This window comes from Manihot esculenta, chromosome 2, assembly GCF_001659605.2.
Source record: "Manihot esculenta cultivar AM560-2 chromosome 2, M.esculenta_v8, whole genome shotgun sequence".
Taxonomy (NCBI): domain Eukaryota; kingdom Viridiplantae; phylum Streptophyta; class Magnoliopsida; order Malpighiales; family Euphorbiaceae; genus Manihot; species Manihot esculenta.
Genome location: NC_035162.2, coordinates 15,105,300 through 15,126,048, shown reverse-complemented (window position 1 = coordinate 15,126,048; position 20,749 = coordinate 15,105,300). Strand labels below are relative to the sequence as shown.

The following is a 20,749-nucleotide window of genomic DNA, read 5'->3' as shown; positions in this document are numbered from 1 at the left end:
TTTGCATGTGCCTTCAATTTGAAATTAGAGTATAATTGATTTGTTTATTCTTGGCGTTGAATATGAAATAAATTTTTTTATTATAAATATGAGAATTGTTTGAAAATAAAGTAATTGAATTAAAATTTTTTGAAATTATTAATTTAAATGGAGGGTTTTTAATCAATTAAAAAAATTTTGACTTTTATTTTCAGAATTTGGTCATATTGTCAAGAATTGAATAATTTTCAGTAAAAAAATACTTATAACAATGTTGATGATACCTAATATTCATTCAAAATATATCGTAGGAACACAAGACTCGTCCATTTTTAAATAAATGAATTTCTTATTACACGAGTGACCGTTAAATGATAAAATTTAAAAGATCTCTATTATGTTTATAATCGTGAAATAATTTATCTATTAGTCGATATCAGTAAGATTTAGGGAATTTAATAACTAACTCTATATTTTTATATTATATAGGCGAAACATATATAAAATTCAATATATATATTTTTACATACTCATTTTTAATTTAAAATATCTAATAAACTCGTTCTTTATAAAAAATTATTTATTTGAGTAATCGAAATGACTATTTATAAACATAAACTACCTCACTTTTTCTCTTTTACAGATTTACTATTAACATTTCAATTCATTTTCGGTTGAATCAACTATATCGTGATAATTTTAATTAATGATATATTTTAAATATTTAATATTAAATAATATTAATAGTAAAAATAATAATTTTATTATTTTGTTTTAAACAGATGGGAGTTCAAAATTTAATTTAAATTTAATGTAAATTCATTTACCTAGTTCAGGTATTCTAGTAAAATTAGAGAAATAAATGTGGGAGGGAACAGGTAGATGGTAGCTACATCTACCTCAGTTAATTGCATGAGGTCTGCATGAGGGGACAGTGGACAATAATGCTGCAAAATTACTATAAAATAATAATAATTTATAATTTTATTAAATAAAAAAATTAAATGTATATATTTTTATTTTTAATATTTATATTTTAACTTTAAAATCTTAGATAATAAAATTAATATTTTCACTGACTTCAAAAAAAAATTAATATTTTCACATTTATTTCAATTTTAATCATTTAATTTAATTAATTTTAATTAAAAAATTTTTAGTTCATTTCTATTAAATCTCACATCAAGTTGAGATAAAAATAATATATCCTTTATAGGGACGTGTTGAATTTCACTTTAAATATATATGAGTAATGTGTCCCTTATAAAAATTTTAAACATTTCTCCCTAATTAATTTTTTGTTAAACTGCAATTTAGTTTCTCTAATTTAGTAAAATACAACATTTTATCCCTCTATTTTAAAAAACTTTCAATTTAGTCACTGTGATTTGTAAAAACTATATCATTGGTCCCTCATGTTAGATTTTCAGTTAAATCACCGTTAATTTTAATTAAAAGACTAAAATACCCATAACAGCTTCTTCTACTGACCTCACCTGCTTCCTCCCAAATGGTCACTTGCAGGTCCACCACCAAGCGAACCCCCATTGCAAAATCCTCTGCTTCGTCCACTGATGACTCCTCTTCTTCCAATCGGAGATCCTCGGCTCACCGCCGCTCTCAGAGCCTCAGCTATTTCTCCCGGCCTTTGCCTCCGGCAGGGGATGACTTATCTGGCGTCGTGCTCCTTCCAAGAGGGAGGTTCGTCAACACTATTAAGGGATCGGGTTTCCCGAATGTTACTCTCGATGATCTCGCTATTCAGTTCTTCGGTTCTGCTGATCGAGGCCGTTCTTATTCGAGAATTGATGATGTCAGCTCTAGGGATAAAGTCAGTGTGTCGCAGAGAAGAGGGAGGTCCATGTCGAGAGGCACGGTTCGTGAGTTGGTGAAGGGAAAGCTAGTGGTCGAAATGGCTATGTCGGGGGACGGGTTAATTCCGATAATAATTCAAGGAGGTGACGCTCTGTATCTGTTGTCCGATATCAAATTAGTGATTTTGAGGTGAAATTCTTTTCTTCTTTTTATTCTGTGATTTTTAACGCATCACAGCTTTGCTATGGTGTTGAAGATATGAGTTTTGCATGTTTCGCTTTATAACTTGCGGGTACTTTTTGTTCTTAACGTTATAATAGTGTCTGAATCGGGTTGGATCAGGCAGAGGGTTTGATGTGAACAGATTATCAGCGGAGGAGGCGGAAGGAGTAGCAATGTCATCGCTAAACAATGTTGTGTCGTCATTTCAGATGGATTTTGGGATTAGAAACAGAAGCTATAAAAGAGATATGGAAGCCATTGATGTCAAGAGAGTGTGGAAAGTATTAGAGAAGAAGCTGTGGTGGACGAAACAGAGGAGCTCCGATTGGAAGAAGAGGAGTCATCAGCGGACGAAGCAGAGGATTTCGCAATGGGGGTTCGCTTAGTGGTGGACCTGCAAGTTATAAAGCGAGTGAGGTCAGGAGTAGAAAGGTTGTATTTTAGTAGTGGACCTGCAAGTGGCCATTTGGGAGGAAGCAGGTGAGGTCAGGAGTAGAAGCAGCTGTTATTGGTATTTTAGTCTTTTAATTAAAATTAACGGTGATTTAACTGAAAATCTAACGGGAGGGACCAATGGTATAGTTTTTAAAAATCACAGTAACTAAATTAAAGGTTTTTTAAAACAGAGGGACAAAAAGTTGTATTTCACTAAATCAAAGGGACTAAATTATAGTTTACCCTTAATTTTTAAAAATAGTTAGGTGGTTTGAGAGAGAGATAAATGTACCCTTATAAAAATTTTAGACACTCCTCTATTTGAGTTAGTTTTAGAAAATTAAATTTGATCTAATGTTATGCCACTAGAATTATTTTTTAAAAATTTATTGAATAAAAAATTTAAAAGTTTAAGTTAATATATATTTATATAAAAAATTTTAAATTTTGGATAGGAAAACTTTTTTTTTTAATTTATCACGAGAGAATTAAATTGAATTTAAAAAATTAATGATAAATTATAATATAGTCCTTAAAATTTTTATTTTAATAATATATAATCTTTTAATTTAAATTTTATATCGAAAGTATATTTATTTTATATTTATTATTTATAATATTAAATAAATAATTATTACAAATAAATTTTTACTATATAAAATATTACATATAAGTATTATATATTAAAATATTTTATTAAAAGTTTATATTCACTCTTATGTAAATATTTTTAATATATAAAAATTATATTTTATGTCAATAATATTAAATAAAATAAAATATTATATATTTTAATATGCAGAGTAATTCTTTTATAATTTTTATAAAAATTTAAATATATTAATCACGTCTTTTATAAATTATTTGAGATATTTAATATTTTTATTTTATTTATTTATATAAATATTAATTTATTGATGGATCTAATAAAAAATGGTATTTCATATTAATTATATTAAATAAAATAAAATAAAATATTATATATTTTATACTATAATTTTTTTTAATTTTAAAATTTTTATTAAATTACTATATATATATATTTAGCTCAGTAGAAAAAGGTTTTAACTCGATTCATGTTTACAATAAGCAAAAAATAAACTTATTGTTATTAGACTTAAGTTTATTTGGAAATCGAAAAAATTTTAATAAATTAGTTTAAAATTTTTAAAATTCAGAGTTAAACTCAAAAAAGTAAATAAATGCCAAATTGATAGGCTGGGCCTATGTGGGGAACCACACCCAACAAGGTCCAGTCCATCAAATTGAGCTATGCATTGGATAACAAAAATCTTAATTTAAATTGGACCCCAGCAGTAAAGAGAATTCTATCTTTGAAAATAAATTTATAAAAAAAAATTAAATTAATTTCCTACCTTTGAAATCGTTAGGAATAGTGTAAGATTTTCCATAAAAAAATTAGAATAACATTCCTCAATTTATATTTAATGCATTAAAAATATTAGAAAAATTTAGATTTTAATTTCTGGATATTGTTATTATTAACAAGTAACAAGTCAGTTCCTGCATTTTTAGAAATATATTAAAACGTTTTTAATTTTTCTCTCTGTTAATAAAATATTCATTCTGTTATTTTTATCATTAAAAATAAATAAAGGATAAAATAGTTTCTCTCTTATTTTTTTCATTAAAAATAGATAAAGAATAAAAAAAAATTTTTAAAATTCAATTTTGCTCTCAAATAAAACTCATTATTTAGTCTTTAAATATTGCTATTATTAACAAGTCAGTATTTATATTTTTAAAAATTTATTAAAATATTTTTATCTTTTTTCATACTATTAAAACGTTTTTATTATTTATTTTCGTCAAAAAACATAGTCCATCTTCCTCCTTAAAAAAACAAAAAAAGAAGAAGATGAAGAAAAAAAAAAAAAGAAGAAGAAAAATAAGAACCATAGAAGAAAAAGAGGAGGAGGAAAAATCAATAAAGAAAAAGTAGGAGGAGAAAAAGAATGGAGTAACTTAGTTTTTTGCTATATTTTTAAGGGCAAAAATAGATAAAAAGAATATTTTGTTGACAGAAAGAAAAAATAAGAACGTTTTAATAGATTTCTGAAAATGTAGAGACTGATTTATTAATAATGACAATATTATGAGATTATCAAAATATTATTATTATAATTTAAAAGTTTAATTAGTTTATTTAATTTTATATGTAAAGCAAAGAGTGGAAGGTGAGTCGATCAGTGGACATTAAAGATTCCATAAGCTTCGAGGTCCGCATAGAATTAAGGAGATGATTTGATCTCTTTGGAGCTGGAATGCAAAACAGCGTGAGGAGCTGGAATTAATGGGTTGTTGTTTTGGCAATTGGAATGAGTCTCTCTAGTTTGAGGAAATAGAGTTGGCGTAGGAGATAGGGCTTAAAATCATAGGGAGAAGGGAAGAAAATGGCGATGTTGTTCTGTTTATGAATGTTGGGTTGCCGATGGTAGAGATGGACGGAGAGGGAATCCAGTCTGGTTTAGGTGAATTTTATTCTATGTGAAGTTGGGCTTTGTATTGCGCAAAAACAGGCACTGATAGAGCGGTAGGAGATCGGTGCGCTCAGCATTCAGTCATATTTAAAATTAAATCAAATTAAAATAACTAAAAATTGAATTAAAAGTATTTTTAAAATTAAACACAATTTATTAAATAAAAATATTAAATCGAACTAAATCAATATAATTTAATTCAGTTTGATCAGTTCAATATCACATAATGGATATACAGATTTAATATTATATCACCGTAAGACAAAAATTTAAAGATTATCCGACTAAATTCTGATTAGCAATGGAGGAGTAAACGATGCAACAAATAGTGGACAACGACGAGCTCAACTAATAAAAAAGGAGCAACGATCAACGATAGAAGGCACAATGAAATAAAACTCTCAATCTTTTCGGAGAGAAATCGATGATGGCGTGACTCGAAAAGAAAAAGAAGAGACCGAAGAGAGTCACTTTATGGGAGGCTAGGGCTGAGCATTCGGTCGGTTCGGTTCAAAACCGAACCGAACCGAAATAACCGAAAACCGAATTGCAGTATTTTACATAAACCGAACCGAACCGAATAAGAGGGATAACCGAATCGAACCGATTTGATTCGGTTCGGTTCGGTTCGGTCGGTTCAATCGATTGAACCGATTTTTAAAAAAAAAATAATAACAGTTAACATAATCTAGAATAGAATACTTCACGGCCATGAGTTTACATCAACAATCAAGAGCAGAGCACACACTTGAACAATCAATAACACAAATTCAACAATCAATAGTACACAAATTCAACCAAGAGTACATAAATTCAACAATCAACAGCAAATCACAAATATTTACTTAGCTTCTACGGTTGACTCAAGTTCAACAGCACGCCGTGGCACTGGCAGGCAACCATGTCCGACACAACCGAGGGCTGGAGGCGCGAGTGGCACTCTTGGTCCCGGAGTCTGGTCCACGAACTGTGAAAGGCTCAAGGCTGGAAGCGCGACACAGAGACTCGGAGAGGACTGAGGGCTGTGGAATAAGCACGACCAAATTGCCGACTGCCCGATGATGCGTGGAGAGCCAATAGAGAGCAACGGCCGACGCCGATGATTGCGTGGAAAGAGAGACTAAAGATCGGTGAAGATCGACGATGGTGAATCAGTCCAGTCGAGAGGAGAGTGGAGGCACATCACATGCGCGAGAATCTCGCGACGAGATGCGTGCGTGGCTCTACTACTCAGAAAGAGACCGGAGGCTGGACGGTGGACGGTGGACGGTGGATGGTGGAACTGCCGCTGGAACTTGGATGGAACTCAGAGGCGAGGCACGTTGAGAGGTGAGGGCGTTAGGTTTAGGGGTGGGTGAGCACAGAGATAGAGATGCACGCACGGAGAGAGAAATTTGTTTTAAATTTAGGCAAAGGAAGGGAAGGGAAGGGAAATAGGGAATTAGGAAACTACTCAAACGACGTAGTATAAGTGATTTCGGTTCGGTTCGGTCTAATCGAAATTTTTACGTCTAAAACCGAACCGAACCGAAATCACCGATTTTTTTAAAATTTCAAACCGAACCGAACCGAAAAAAAAATAAAACCGAACCAAAATTTCAAATCGGTTCGGTTCGGTCGGTTATTTCGGTTTAAACCGAATTCTGCTCAGCCCTATGGGAGGCTAATAAGCGACTAAAAACAATATTTTCGGAGAGTAATCGAAAATAGCGTGACTCGAAAAGAAAAAGAAAAAATTGAAGAGGGACACTTTACGGGAGGCTAAAAAGCGACTAAGGACAATGTTGATCCACTGAATACGACTGCGTACATAAGCGTATGGAGAAAATGAATTTTAATTTTTAATGTGACTCACGATATTGAGGGATAAAACGCCTTGCGGACTACATATTAGTGTCTTCAATAAATAATACAATATTATTTTAATTTAATTCAACTATAAGTATTTTGATTAAAATCGAACTAAAATTATTAACTTTTAAAAATTATAAATTTAATCGAATTGAATAAAAATAAAATTAATTATAAATTATTATTTTTTTTAAAATTAATCAATTTAATCGATTATTTTAATTTAAACTAAATACAAATTATTTCTGTTGGTCTTAAAAATTTATGACAAAGGAACGGTGTGGGAGTTGGGATTGGAGGTTGATCAATGCTCTGGTTTATTAATGATTACTTGTTGCTATGGTAATATTGATAATTTATCAATGCTTTGATTTTATAGTATTGATTCTTGCTTTTGGGGAAGGTGGTAGAACTGATTCTCAATTTTGAATCTGTTTGAAGATTGGGATAACGTTGAAAACCAATGTTGTAGTAATTAGCTGTTTGAAGAAGAATATAAGAATTTAATTAAAATAAAGGATATTATAATCTTTTCACATTTAACAAACAGAAATTTAAACTGAGGAATTTTAAATTTGTACAAAAGTAAAAAATTAGGGATTAAATAACTGAATTTCTAAAATGCAGAGACCTGGACTAATTAATTTCTTCTGTTGAAGGCTACGCTTGAAATTTTACACCGACTCAGGGGGTTGACTTACAGATTACAGCAAGCTCAAGCAGCAAAATTTCATGGGTCCTACTCATCTTTCTTTGCTAACGTGGAGGTTCATGATTTGTAGTTCTTGTAGAATCCATCTATACGCGCAGCTGAGTTCGTGTCATTGACGCTCTTCTTTTATGATTTGCAGAATCTGATCCCCACTTCTTTACTCAGATATTTAACTGCAACTGTCTGGTCTCTCTCGCATCCCCTTTTCTTGTTTAACCTCTTAGGAATCTCAAAACAGAAACTGTCACCACCAAAGTTACAACATTTAAGGTTTGTTTCTTGATCTTGATCATTTTTCTATCTCTTCCATTCTTATACAGGTGTATTGTTAGATCTCTTGTCTTTGCTTCTTATCTATGCATTTGCGTGTCTCCCTATTTTGGTTGCTCTTCTGGGCTTTCACGAGAAATGAACTTTTTGAATCCTTATTTTATTCTATTGGCGCAATCTTTTCAGTTTCCCCGAAATTTGTATTGAATTGGTTCTCACTTGTTTATGGGTTCTCTTTGTTTTGATTAAAGATTTTTAATGTGCAAGAGATATCTTAGTTTAGCTGGGGTTTTAGGGTTGGGTAGTTTGTGGACAGTTTTGAATTGGGAAATTTGGGCAAATGGGTCTTTAAGTTTGGCATTGTCTGATGCCTGCTACTATGTTTTTCTCCTGTTCTTCTGAACCATGGATATCTCAAATTTAGGCAGTTGTTACTTGAACACCTAGAAAAGTTATGAGTGTCGGTGAAATACATTGGTTCCAGAGGAATGCAACTAGATACTCGTGCACTTGTGCGTGTGTCTGACCAGTAAGTAAGGATTGTGGTCTATTCTTCAGAAATGATTGGAAGTTTTGCTTATGAAGGACATTTTTTACCCCTCTCCGTAATTAGATTTTTTGTTGCATGTTCTTCAGTATGCTTTCCAAAGTTGTAAATTTGTCTAGCCTCAAGTGCAATGAATAATTCATCCCATGGAAATATTGCGCATGTTTAAGTATAAATGTATAATTTAATTTATCAGTAAATCAAAGGGTAAGCTTAAAGGTCATGATTATCATGACAATTTAATCTATTCTTTTATCTGTGCTAAATTAACATATAGCTTAGGTGAATTTGTTGGTTTGCTTATACTTTCTTGAACAGCCTCTTATATACTTTGGGTTGTGCACAACCGACTTGTGCACACCATAGTAGCAAAACTGATTTTAACTTCACTGCACATTTAGTTAGAAATTATAAAAGTAGAGCTATATGTAGATATCCCTCTTGTTATGGAGATCTGTTTGAAAGATGAAGATATAGAAAATGTGTTACTTGGAAGTCCTGTTTCATTTAGTTCTAGATTATGTTCTGATGGATAATGGATTATGAGCATTTTATTGCAATTTATCAAGTGTGAAAAAAAGAAAATACTATATGATTTCTTGCTAGCAATTAATTATGAGTTTTGGCATTCTGAATCTTGGAACTAATCCAGTCACAATGAGAACACCAGAAAATGATATCCACTATTTTATAAAGGCTTCAGAAGAGAATCATCATTGAAAGCGTAATAACTAGTTTAATTTGTGGATGAACAGCAACAGCTTCAAATTCATGGTTAAAATTATTATTATATTCCATGATTCCCTTTCAGCGAATTGCAGGGTTAGGCACCTTGTAACACTTAACCTTTCTCTGTTTCAATATACAGAACTCTGAAGATGTTTCCCTTCCTATGAATATTGGAATATTTGTATAGAACATCAGTCCTGGTATTTTTCATTTCCTGGCACAATTAGTCTTTGTTGTGTTCTGATCTTCAAGAGTGCATGTGTGTGATAAATGTGAAGCGTTGCAGTACTTTAGTAATCTTTCTTAGAAGGAACTTCTGCCTTCATACTGCAGTTTTTTCCATTTAACAAGATATAAGCCCACTTTCAAATTTTGGGGAAATATACTTGAAATAGGAGAAATAAACAACAAAATCTTTTGGGTTGCAGCTCAAATGGTAACGAATGGACAAGATTAGACTTAGGTTTAATTGTTGACATTTGATTCATAACTCTTGTGTGATAGATGTACAATTTTTGCATCTGATGTTGAGAAACTGAAACAAAAAAGAGGATTAACTTGATGGCAAATAAGGTTATCCAGCATGCATGTACTAATACATCATCTGTGCCAAGTTCATATGTATATAAATACATGATGTGATCTTAAATAAACCATATGACTATGTTATTTCACCGGCTCATCTGTTAGTGGAGTAACTGTTTCATAGATGTACATGATGGCTGTTCAATAAAATAATTGTTTATTTAGAGGCTTCAATTTGATGTGATTGTTCAGTAATCTTGATTGAAAACATGAGAAGGTTAAAAGACGAGTGACAGTCCGTGGAGTCGAATGAAACTAGGATTTCATTGTGTGAATAAGACTTTATGGCAGGATTATGGTAGTTCTTTGATTGCAATCAGCAAAGTGATTGGATTTCTTGCTACATGATGGATGTTACAGAATGTTGTCAGTTCATTGACACCAAAGGACAGTGGATTTGTAGTTTAAATATTGGGGTAAATAGATGAACCGTAATTCATTATACAAGTATCATCAGTGATGATTGGGGAGGGTTTGGCCAGTATGAAGCCACAGTTGAGTTATCCTACAAGAGAGAGTGCAAGTAAGTTACAAACTTTAGAAGCCTGCTGATGCTCCTAATTACAGAGTAAAAAACATAACAGGAGAGTGCAAAAATTTGTTATTTTTAGGTGAAACTGTATTTTCTATGAATTGATAATGGTAATTGATCAAACCCGACACAGAACTTCAAAAAAGTAGCTAACATGGAATTTCTATGTTCTTTTTTTGTTTCCTTTCTTTATTTATGCGCTGGGGTGGGGGGGAGGGAAGAGGAGTTCTAAACAAGAAGGGAACTGTTGTTATAATGAGGAGAGCACATTTGTTCTTGAGAGATGTGACTTATACTTTGCACAAGGCAAACATTCTTATGCTTGTAGCACATTCATAAATTCCCCTTTTCGCTACATGGTACATTCTATTGTGTAATACTGATATTTATTTTTGATATTGATATGTACCTTGCAGCAGGGCATACATACTTCATCTCTAAATTGCTGGGGACCAAATATGAGCTTAGCATGTCTTGTATGCCATAGTGTAGAAAGTCCATCACACTCTTTTAGAAGCTATTCGGTCTCAAGTTCTGACAATGAAGGAAGATGTTCTGCTATTGCAAACTGCATTACCAGGAAGCTATCTCTTCCTCCTCCAAGGGCCACCATCGCATCGACATCCAAAGTAACCCCACAACCAACCAATACAAGTCACGACATGACAGGACCCCCAAGACTAGTCCGAAGCTGCGCCGTGAGAAGGGACCTGGTGAGAGATTGGAATTTTGATGGGGTAGTATTGGAGCATTAGTTCCCTTGGAAACAGTGCAGGGTTATCCTTTAGTGTGACAGTATTATAGCTTTATTTAGTTGTTTCTTTAGATCGTTCTATTATGGGTGCAACTGAACTCGCTTTTCGTCTTGGAGAGTTGGAGCATTTGTGACCATTGTAGGAAAATTCAATATGAAAACATTGTTCATATTCTCCTCTTTTCATTACCATTTCTAATCATCTTTCATTGCGAAGTTGAGTTTCAGTCGATGAATTTTGGGCAGATTTTGATCGTGTTGGAACAATATCAGTTGCAGACTTGCACAGTCTTCACACAGATTGAGCAAAGAACTGTGACCAAGCAAATCCTACTTCTAACAACTATGACCAAATTTTGCACTCTGAATTCGTGAAATTTTGATTCATCAGGAGCGAACATGCGACTGATGGAAACAGCCATTCATGAAAATTTTCAAGGCATGTTAGCCTCGCATATGTCATGTTAGCCAACAAAAAGCAAATGTTTTTTGAGAGCACAGGAGATCTGCAAATATAATATTTATTCAAACAAGTATAAAGATTACATATATGGAAGTGATATTAGAGCATATCTTCCCATGAAGGACCAATAAAGATTCTAGACGTGGCTCTTGATGGAAGAACTATATCCGCTTTGGTCATCATAGTACTTTGACCATAGCATCACTCCTCCATATTTACCAGATCCCTTGATTGCTGGAAGCACATTGGAAACTAGATCAGGCACAGGAATGAATCCACTTCCTGCTGCTGCAGGAGATGCAGGTAAACCTAAGAAAATCTTGTTGGCAGGAATATCTGAAGTCCATTGCTTCCATGCATCTTCAAGATTGGTAGCATCACCAGAGTACTGGCAAGGAGGATTGTTGTAGAATTGAACCCAAACGTAATCGAAAAGACCTGTCTTCAGTGCATTTCCTATCCAAGCATCAGGGAATGGACACTGAGGAGCTGCAGTTAAGTACACTTTCTTTCCCTTTTTGCTATATGCTGAAAGGTACCTTGCGAGATCATCCCAGTATAGATTTGTTCCTCCTTCAATGTCGAAGTCAATTCCATCGAGAACAGCAGGGCCTAGCGGACGAGATGAAGATTTTCCACCCAAGAAGTTGTTCCAGAGATATGTGGCGACTTGCCTAGCATCAGCAGCAGAAGCTAGAGAGTAACCGCCGGCACCTCCTCCAATAGAAAGTATCACTTTGACACCTTTAGACTGACATGATTTTATATCAGAACTCAAGCTTGTGCAGCCATTACTGTTCGGATCGCAATGACCAGCAAGGTTTATTGTGGGCGTCTGACCATTGCCAAAAGATGATAGAAAAGCTATGTTCACATAATCATATTTTCCTGTGGCACAAGTCTCTGCCAAGGTCCCTTCATTTCCATTCTGACCCCAGTAGATAGCTATTCCACCAGCATCAGAACAGGCTGCCAACACTAGCAATACTAGTGTGAGAATGAACAATTTTTGGAGAGCCATTTGAAGACAGGAACACTAAATATCAATTTAGAACTAGATTTTCTTACTTGCACAATAATGGGTTGGAGAAGCAAGGCTTTTATAGTAGAAAAGGTGGATTAAAATCCGAATTGAATCGAATAAAATGTTTATATGCTGATGATTGCTTGCCTGAACAATTACTTTGTCTCATAAAAAGAAGTGTAGATTACAGGTAGACGAAATGTTTGAAGCTAAACCCATCTTAATTCTGAAAGTTGAAGTGTCTCTTAGCTTTTGTCCAGTAAAAAGAAACTCAATTCTTGCAATTGTGGAATCCTAATCCAAATGGGTTTTGATTGGTTATTTCTTCCAAGATTCATAAATTGTCTTTTACTTGTGAAGCAGTTGTTTCAATTTTAGAAATGAAGGCAGTGGACAAATGCAAAGAGACAAATTAGGTGATGGCAAAACCTTCCTTTGAAAATTCAAGACGTGGTTAGGGGTGAGCATTCGGTCGGTTCGGTTCAAAACCGAACTGAACCGAATAAACCAAAAACCGAAATTTTAGTGTTTATGAAAACCGAACCGAACCGATTTTGATCAGAAATCGAACCGAACCGAACCGGTCCGATTCGGTTCGGTTTGATAGGTTTCGATTTTTAATAATTTTTTTTATTTTTTACACTTTATTTTTAATATTTTAAAATTTAATTAAAATATTTTAATCTTAATATGATTTAATTTCTCTAATTATTGAAAAAATATATTATTATCACTAATCGGTTCGGTTCGACTTTTTTAGTTTTTTTCTGATCAAAATCGAACCGAACCGAAATAATCGAAATTTTTGAAATTAAAAATCGAACCGAATCGAAATGTATAAAAAATCAAACCAAACTTTTAAATCAATTCGATTCGATCGGTTTTTTCGGTTTGAACCGAATACTGCTCACCCCTGGACGTGACAGTACAGACAAAAATAGCTGTTATCCAGGATCAAATATTTTTAGATATTTGATTCTATCAAACACAAATATGATTAGTTATAATTGTATTTAGTACGTATTTTGAATTTAAAAATTAATACTTGTAGTGGCGAGTATATATTATTCGAGTTTAATTATATAAATAATTAATTTAATATAAAATATATAATTTTTATATATTTAAAATTTTAAATTTAAATTTAAAAAAAATACTATAATTTTTAAATGAAAATTATTAATAAAAAATCTTTTATGTAACTTATTAATTAAAATATATAAAATTAAATAAATTTAAATTTTATTCAAATACCAATAATCAAAGACGAATTTAAGTAATTTAAAATAATTTTTAATCAAATTTAGATGGGTGGACGTTGATAATATTAATCTTATTCATATTTGAATTAAATAATTTTTATGATATTCTACTCATTTAGCACAACACGAAAATAGGATTGTTGGATTCTAATTCTAGTATGATTTTGGTTAAGAATTAGAATCGTAATTAAATTTTTTATTTTTTGATTTTAAGAATCATACTTAGAAATTAAATTTCAATACAGTTTTAATAAAGTTCTAAATAATTTTAGTGCGATTCTGATTAATTTCAGTTTTTATTTTCATTTTTTTAACTTTAATTAACTTTAATTTTATTTATGACTGCTAGATTTTTTCGTCTGGTCTAGGACCCGACCCATGATACCAGTTTATTATTTGGAGGCCTTCAAGCCTCCCGCATGAACCAAGTCTGGTCTGCTTAACTTTAAGATCGGGCTCCAGTTAGCTTCCTCAATCAGGCCGACCCAGTACATACGGCCCATTAAACATGTCCTATCTGGACTTAGCTTTAATCCTATCTTCAGGCCCAACTCGGAATCAGAAAGGGGATCGACCCATCTGTCTTGTGGGTCCATCCGCATAGACGCCCGGGGATCAGAGGCCGTTACGCATGGGATATGGATCTGATATTTTCGTACGATCGTATCAGTATAGCAGAAACAAGTGGCCCAATGGAAGTCAGGCCGTTACACGTCACTGATAAATAATGGAAACAGATAAAATTCTATTAGAACTATATGAGATATAAAATATATTATTAAAATTATATATATATATAATCTTAAATATCTTTAACACATATCACCATAGCTTCCACCTCCAAAATGGCCGGAAAAAATAGCATTTTCAATGCCATTCCTAATTCTGGTAGTGCTAGTGCTATCAAGTTGTTCAAATGTTGGCAGGATTGCCATTTACTGGGGTCAGAATGGAAACGAGGGAATACCAGCAGAAACTTGTGCCACAAGAAACTATGACTTTGTGAACATAGCTTTTCTGTGGACTTTCGGCAATGGCAGGACTTCAATGATAAACCTTGCAGGCCATTGCGATCCATACAGCAACGGTTGCACTGGTCTAAGCTCCGATATATGATCCTGTCCATCCAAAGGCATAAAAGTAATGCTCTCCATTGGAGGTGGTGCTGGTAGCTACTCACTTGCCTCTTCTGATGATGCCAGGCAAGTTGCAGACCACCTGTGGGATAACTTCTTGGTAGGACAATCTGAATCTTCATCTCGTCCTTCTAGGATCCGCCGGTTTCTTTTGAAATGGTAAGATCTTTGGTACAAAAAAAATGGTTAATCTGATTTGGTTCTTATTTCTCTAATTTTTAAAGAATACCGAGTCTCGAATAGAACATGATGATTGGATGGAATCGACTTCAATATCGAAGGAGTTTCAGACCTTTACTGGGATGATCTTGCAAGGTACCTCTCAGGATATAGCAAGAAAGGCAAGAAGGTGTATCTCACAGCAGCACCACAGTGTCCATTCCTTGATGCATCTGTCGGAAACGCCTTGAAAACAAGCCTTTTTTTTTTTACAACGTTTGTGTCCAATTCTACAATAATCCACTTTGCCAATTCAAGTCCAGTAATTTTAGCAGTCTTGAAGATGCCCGGAAACAATGGAATTCTGATATTCCGGCCACCGAGATTTTCTTGGGTTTGCCTGCTTCTCCTGAAGCAGCAGGAAATGGGTTCATTCCTGTATTTGATCTAACATCCATGGTGCTTCCTGCCATTAAGGGTTCTTTCAAGTATGGTGGTGTAATGCTTTGTCTAAATCCTATGATGATCAAAGTGGTTATAGTAATTATGTCTGAAATTATTTCTATCTTGTTATGTTTCAGTACAGATTATCCTCTTTTTTATAATTATGCGTCTCATAATTTTTGTTAATATATTTTATTTTTTAAAATAAAATAAAATAAAATAATATAAATTAAATTAATTTATTAGATATATTTTTCATAAAAATAATTTTTCATAAAAAATATTTTTTATGAAAAATATTTATATAAGTTATCACAAATATAAATATTATGAACAGGTAAAAGAGGGAATTATTATTTAGTTTTTATAGTATCAAGAATTTTTTAATTAGCTCTTTAATTTTGAAAAATATGTTAAAATATTTTTAAAATATTAAAAAAAATCTAAAATACTATATGTTTGAAGGACTAATTAGTTTAATTATTAACTAATATGTTTTATTAAATTTGAGAAATTAAATAATTTTTTTTAGTTAAAATGATATATAACAAATAACATAAATAATTAAAATTATGAAGATTATAAATATAAATATTTAAAGTTAAAGCAAGTAAATAAAAAATTAAAGAAGTTAATTTTATAAATACATAAATATTTTAATTAAATTTGAAAATAAAAACAAAATAATAAAGATAAGGTAATAATAATTTACTGTTTTGTTCTTTTAAGTATTTGAAGAATGTACTGCACATTTGATACCAAATTACATGGGAAGATATGAGAAAATGTCAATGGCTCTTATCTTTCCATTGCACTCGACGTTCTCAGTAGCTCAAACTAGTTTGAGGTTGGATGGCTGAAAACAATTTTTAAACAATAATTTTTTTTAAAAAAAAAAGAATAAAATTGTTTTATTATTTCAGAATTAATTTAATTAAAATATATAAATTTAACTTTACATAAATTTTTACTATCTTTTCACTAATATATTTAAAATTTCTAGAGGTACTATTTATTATCAATTCTTTACTGGTGGGGTGATGGATTTTATTTTATTAATAAAAAAAAAATAAGTGATTTGTGAAAAAGGAAAAAAGAAGTTAGAGCTCAGGAGTGCGATTTATTATATCATCAAGTCAGATGATCGTGACAGACCCAACCGTCACAAGAGCACAGCCGTCGTCATTGCTCTCGCAACTATAGTGCACCAGCCGGGAATCGAACCCGGGTCTGTACCGTGGCAGGGTACTATTCTACCACTAGACCACTGGTGCTCGTTGAAATTACTAGATATTGTTTCCTTCTTGAAAGTTGCAACCTATATATAGCATGAGAAACTAGAGGTCTAAACCCACACAAAATCTGATCCATAACATGAAAATCACACCACCAGTGAGAGAAACAGACGATAAAGCCAATATCCACTATCACCAATCGTGCCATGTGCAGTGAAGCAGGAGAAAAACGACCCACTACCTAAACGGCAACAGATTGCATGCAAGCATAATCACCACCGGATCAAGCCAAAACGTTGAATCCTAAAACAAGCAACCATCGCCTCATCCAAACCATCAACCAAATAAAAACTAATCATCCAGGATAGGAACCCAGAGTTCAAACGTGCCATTGCCGCCAGAAGAGGGTTGGCCCTCGGCACTGGCGAAGGGAAAAGGGGGACCAAGGGGCCCTTGAAATTTTATAAATTTTTTAAGGAGTAATAGTAAAATTACCCTAAACCCTAATAAAATAAGACCTACCTCTCCTAAATATTTTCCCATTGAATTTCTCTCCGAGTGACCCTATTCACACCCTTTCATTTCTATTCTACAATTATTTTCTAATTTACAAAATTTTATTAACATCAGTTTTTAGTGTTAATAAAAATTTAGACAGATATATTTAATAATTAACGAAAAAATCCACGATGATATTTTAATTTAATATCTAATGAACATGAATGTCTTAATCAGACAGGTTCAGGACATAATAATTTACCCTAAAAACTACAAAAAGTCGAGAAAACGAAAATTTCGAAACCGGTGGAGCAAATCTGATGCACAAGTCCCGTTAGGCCGGAAATGCCGCCGAAGAACACAGTCGACTCCATCTCCGCCGCAACTAAAACAACCACTCTTCCATGCTCAATCCCTTCTCTGTTTCTCACCTTTACTGTCTTTTCCTTTATCACCCTTTCTTTTTTCCTGCTATTCTCCAACCCAAATCCATCTATTCCAAATCTTCAGAACACTCTTCAAGCTCCCCAAAATCCCATCAAAGTCTACTTAGCAGACCTTCCCAGATCCTTCAACTACGGCCTCCTTGACCAGTACTGGTCCTCCTCTGTACCCGACTCCCGCATTAGCTACGACCCGGATCACTCCCAGATTTATGGGTACAAAAGCTCCAAATTCCCTCCATATCCCGAGAACCCATTGATCAAGCAGTACAGTGCGGAGTACTGGTTGATGGGGGACCTGATGACCCCCGAACATTTGAGGATTCAATCATTTGCTAAAAGGGTAGTTGATGTTGATCAGGCCGATGTCGTTTTTGTACCTTTTTTCGCGACACTGAGTGCGGAGATGGAGCTTGGGAGAGGGAAGGGTACGTTTCGGAGGAAGGAAGGCAATGAGGATTACAAAAGGCAGAAGGAGGTGATTGAGCTTGTGAAGAATTCCGATGCCTGGAAGCGTTCTGGCGGTAGAGATCATGTTTTTGTTCTCACAGGTAATGCTTTTAATCGCTTTGTTAAGTTGAGTTTCCTTTCTTGAATTTATTTTTAGCATTGATTTGATCTTCAGCTGTTTTTTTTTTTTTTAAATTTCCAATTGGATCTTTGTTGCTTAACGAGTTTGAAGCAATTGTAGCTGATGCTTTTAGTTTGTTCAAATCTAATACAATCATGGCCATTGCTGTAAGATTGCAATTAACTTTATTTAGTGCTTTTAGATCTTTAAAACTATGGTGATTGTGGGTGTTATGATCATTGTATTGAATGAAACAGGTTTGCCTGTTTCATGGTATTTTTTGTGTTCTTAATTTAGTCCATTTTGGTGTTTGATTTTTGTATGAATAATATATCTACATTTAGAAGTGAGCTTGCAAGGATCTTCCTGTTAAAACTTCTACAAGGATTTCTGATCTATGGGATATCATAATTGTATATGATAGTGTCTTTTTATTGTATAATTTAGCAGTGAGCTTGCTTTCTCTTTATGTTTTTCTTTTTCTACTCAATGTAATTGATTAGTGAGATTATAAACTAAGCTTGTTAATTTGTGGATTCAGCATTACAACTGGAAAAGTGGTCTGAAATATTGAAGGTTTGCTACCTAAAATGAGCCTCATATCAAGCTTGGTGACGTTTATGGCTTTTTTTCCCATGCCTCACGTATGCCTGTGCTGTCTGAATTCGTTAATAACATATTCACTGATGCTATCACTTCTTTGTTGATAAGCAACAAAAGTAAAATGTTCTGCATACTTTAGCAGCTTATGATTTAGCATCTGGATTGTCAGGTTATCTTAAACCTTGAAGCATTCTTTGGCAGACCCAGTTGCAATGTGGCATGTGAGAGCTGAGATAGCACCTTCGATTCTTCTAGTGGTGGATTTTGGTGGATGGTATAGGCTTGACTCGAAATCATCCAATGGTAGTTCTTCAAATATGATACAACACACTCAGGTTTCATTGCTGAAAGATATAATTGTTCCATACACACATTTGCTTCCTAGATTGCACTTAGCAGAGAATGAGAGACGCAAGACGCTACTTTATTTTAAAGGAGCCAAGCATAGGCACCGGGTCAGTATCTATTTCCTAAATCCTTTTAGAGATTAGCAGCATATTATATATATATATATATATATATATATATATATAGAATATATTTTTTCTTGTTCAAGAATATGATATAATTTTTCTTCCCTTGGAATTTAGTTTGATCTGTTGTGATTCTCTTATGTGTTTGCAGTTGCAGTTGCTATTTTAGGGTCTTCTAGCATAGTAACACCATAGTGAATATCTTACTTTTGGGGTATTATTTGTAATTGCATTCATATTTATGATTCTATCTTTTAGATATGGATTCTGTTCACCATGTTTTCGTCCCCCTCCCCTTTTCCGCAATATACTCTGAGTAACAGGGCAGTTTTCATACTAAATCAATGGAAATTAAATTTGAGTTATCATCCTCTTGTGAAGGTGAATCACAATCTCCCTTGTCTTTTGAATTAGTTTAATCCAAAATGCCACTTTTACTTCATGTTCTGTGACTTAGTTGCTGCTGCAATTTTAGCATTGCTGATTGGACTCCCTGAACCTCATTATGAAAGATATCCCTGTCAATATAACATTTAAAAAGCTTCGTTTTTTTGTCATACTCTATTTTGTATAATTTGGGGTAATTATGGCGTGTTGCTATTAAGGGGCAATAAGAGCTCTGTTTCTAAGCTCAAAGATAAACCTATGGGAGAATAGTTTTCATCTCACAATAATAAAAACATTTAAATGCATTCCGTTTTTGTTTCATTATGTGTTTATTGTAGTTAGATTTTTTCCCCTTCTGTCAACAGGGAGGTGTAGTACGAGAAAATATGTGGGACTTGTTGGTTAATGAGCCTGGGGTTATTATGGAAGAAGGCTTTCCCAATGCCACTGGGAGAGAGCAATCAATTAGAGGGATGAGAACATCAGAGTTCTGTTTGCACCCAGCTGGGGACACCCCCACCTCTTGTCGTCTGTTTGATGCAATCCAAAGTCTCTGTATACCTGTTATTGTCAGTGACAACATTGAACTCCCATTCGAGGGGATGGTGGATTACTCTGAATTCTCAGTTTTCGTGGCAGTTAATGATGCCTTAAAACCAAGTTGGCTTGTGAATCATCTTAAAAGCATTTCTGAAAAGCAGAGGAATGAATATCGCCAAAAAATGGCCAAGGTTCAGCCATTGTTCATATATGATAATGGCCATCCTGGTGGTATTGGACCAATTCCTCCAGATGGTGCAGTGAATCACATATGGAAAAAGGTCCAGCAAAAATTGCCCATGATTAAGGAAACGATTGTTAGAGAGAAGAGAAAACCAGCAGGTGTATCAATTCCCTTGCGATGCCATTGTACCTGAATCAGTAACACATTTTCTTCAATTATTTTAAATTTCCCTTTTATTGCTATAGTTTTGTACACAATTTGTTGTTTCAGAAAGCCAATCAATTTCATATTGTATCACTATTTTATTCACATCTTCTATGTCTTCTCCTCATTTTACAGCAATTTTAAGGCCCTTAATAACAATGGTTGAGGGATTATCAGTAGTGCACAGAACT

The 20,749-nt window shown here is 33.3% G+C and overlaps 4 protein-coding genes, 2 non-coding genes and 1 pseudogene across 8 annotated transcripts; 4 read left to right on the top strand and 3 right to left on the bottom strand.

Moving 5' to 3' along the window:
• The first annotated feature begins 1,489 nt into the window (after nt 1–1,489).
• LOC122723060 lies at nt 1,490–2,578 on the top strand. Its single transcript, XM_043953801.1, has 2 exons — nt 1,490–1,983; nt 2,137–2,578. Exons 1-2 carry the CDS (start codon nt 1,490–1,492, stop codon nt 2,147–2,149), a joined length of 507 nt encoding a protein of 168 aa, XP_043809736.1. The 3' UTR covers nt 2,150–2,578.
• Nucleotides 2,579–7,618: 5,040 nt separating this feature from the next.
• On the top strand, nt 7,619–11,148 carry LOC110605984. 3 transcript variants are annotated; one of them, XR_002486470.2, is made up of 2 exons: nt 7,619–7,785; nt 10,595–11,148. XR_002486470.2 is itself a non-coding variant. In XM_043951147.1 (2 exons), the coding sequence occupies exon 2, from the start codon at nt 10,637–10,639 to the stop codon at nt 10,931–10,933; it is 297 nt and encodes a 98-aa protein (XP_043807082.1). In that variant the 5' UTR covers nt 9,830–10,169; nt 10,595–10,636; the 3' UTR covers nt 10,934–11,148. The 3 variants fall into 3 exon arrangements, 1 of the variants encoding a protein (XP_043807082.1); XR_006348742.1 differs by having other exon boundaries at nt 10,598–11,004; XM_043951147.1 differs by lacking the exon at nt 7,619–7,785 and adding an exon at nt 9,830–10,169.
• A 167-nt stretch (nt 11,149–11,315) lies between these two features.
• Nucleotides 11,316–12,618, bottom strand: LOC110605976 (hevamine-A). Its single transcript, XM_021744676.2, has one exon. It carries the CDS (start codon nt 12,414–12,416, stop codon nt 11,532–11,534), a length of 885 nt encoding a protein of 294 aa, XP_021600368.1. The 5' UTR covers nt 12,417–12,618; the 3' UTR covers nt 11,316–11,531.
• Nucleotides 12,619–14,824: 2,206 nt separating this feature from the next.
• On the top strand, nt 14,825–16,280 carry LOC110608850 (annotated as a pseudogene).
• Nucleotides 16,281–16,523: 243 nt separating this feature from the next.
• Nucleotides 16,524–16,611, bottom strand: LOC122723164. The gene has a single exon (XR_006350103.1). It is a non-coding gene; the product is annotated as a small nucleolar RNA snoR114 (small nucleolar RNA).
• Nucleotides 16,612–16,623: 12 nt separating this feature from the next.
• TRNAG-GCC lies at nt 16,624–16,694 on the bottom strand. The gene has a single exon. It is a non-coding gene; the product is annotated as a tRNA-Gly (tRNA).
• Nucleotides 16,695–17,393: 699 nt separating this feature from the next.
• Nucleotides 17,394–20,663, top strand: LOC110609542 (probable arabinosyltransferase ARAD1). Its single transcript, XM_021749179.2, has 3 exons — nt 17,394–18,147; nt 18,972–19,225; nt 19,996–20,663. Exons 1-3 carry the CDS (start codon nt 17,499–17,501, stop codon nt 20,545–20,547), a joined length of 1,455 nt encoding a protein of 484 aa, XP_021604871.1. The 5' UTR covers nt 17,394–17,498; the 3' UTR covers nt 20,548–20,663.
• The last annotated feature ends 86 nt before the right edge of the window (nt 20,664–20,749 follow it).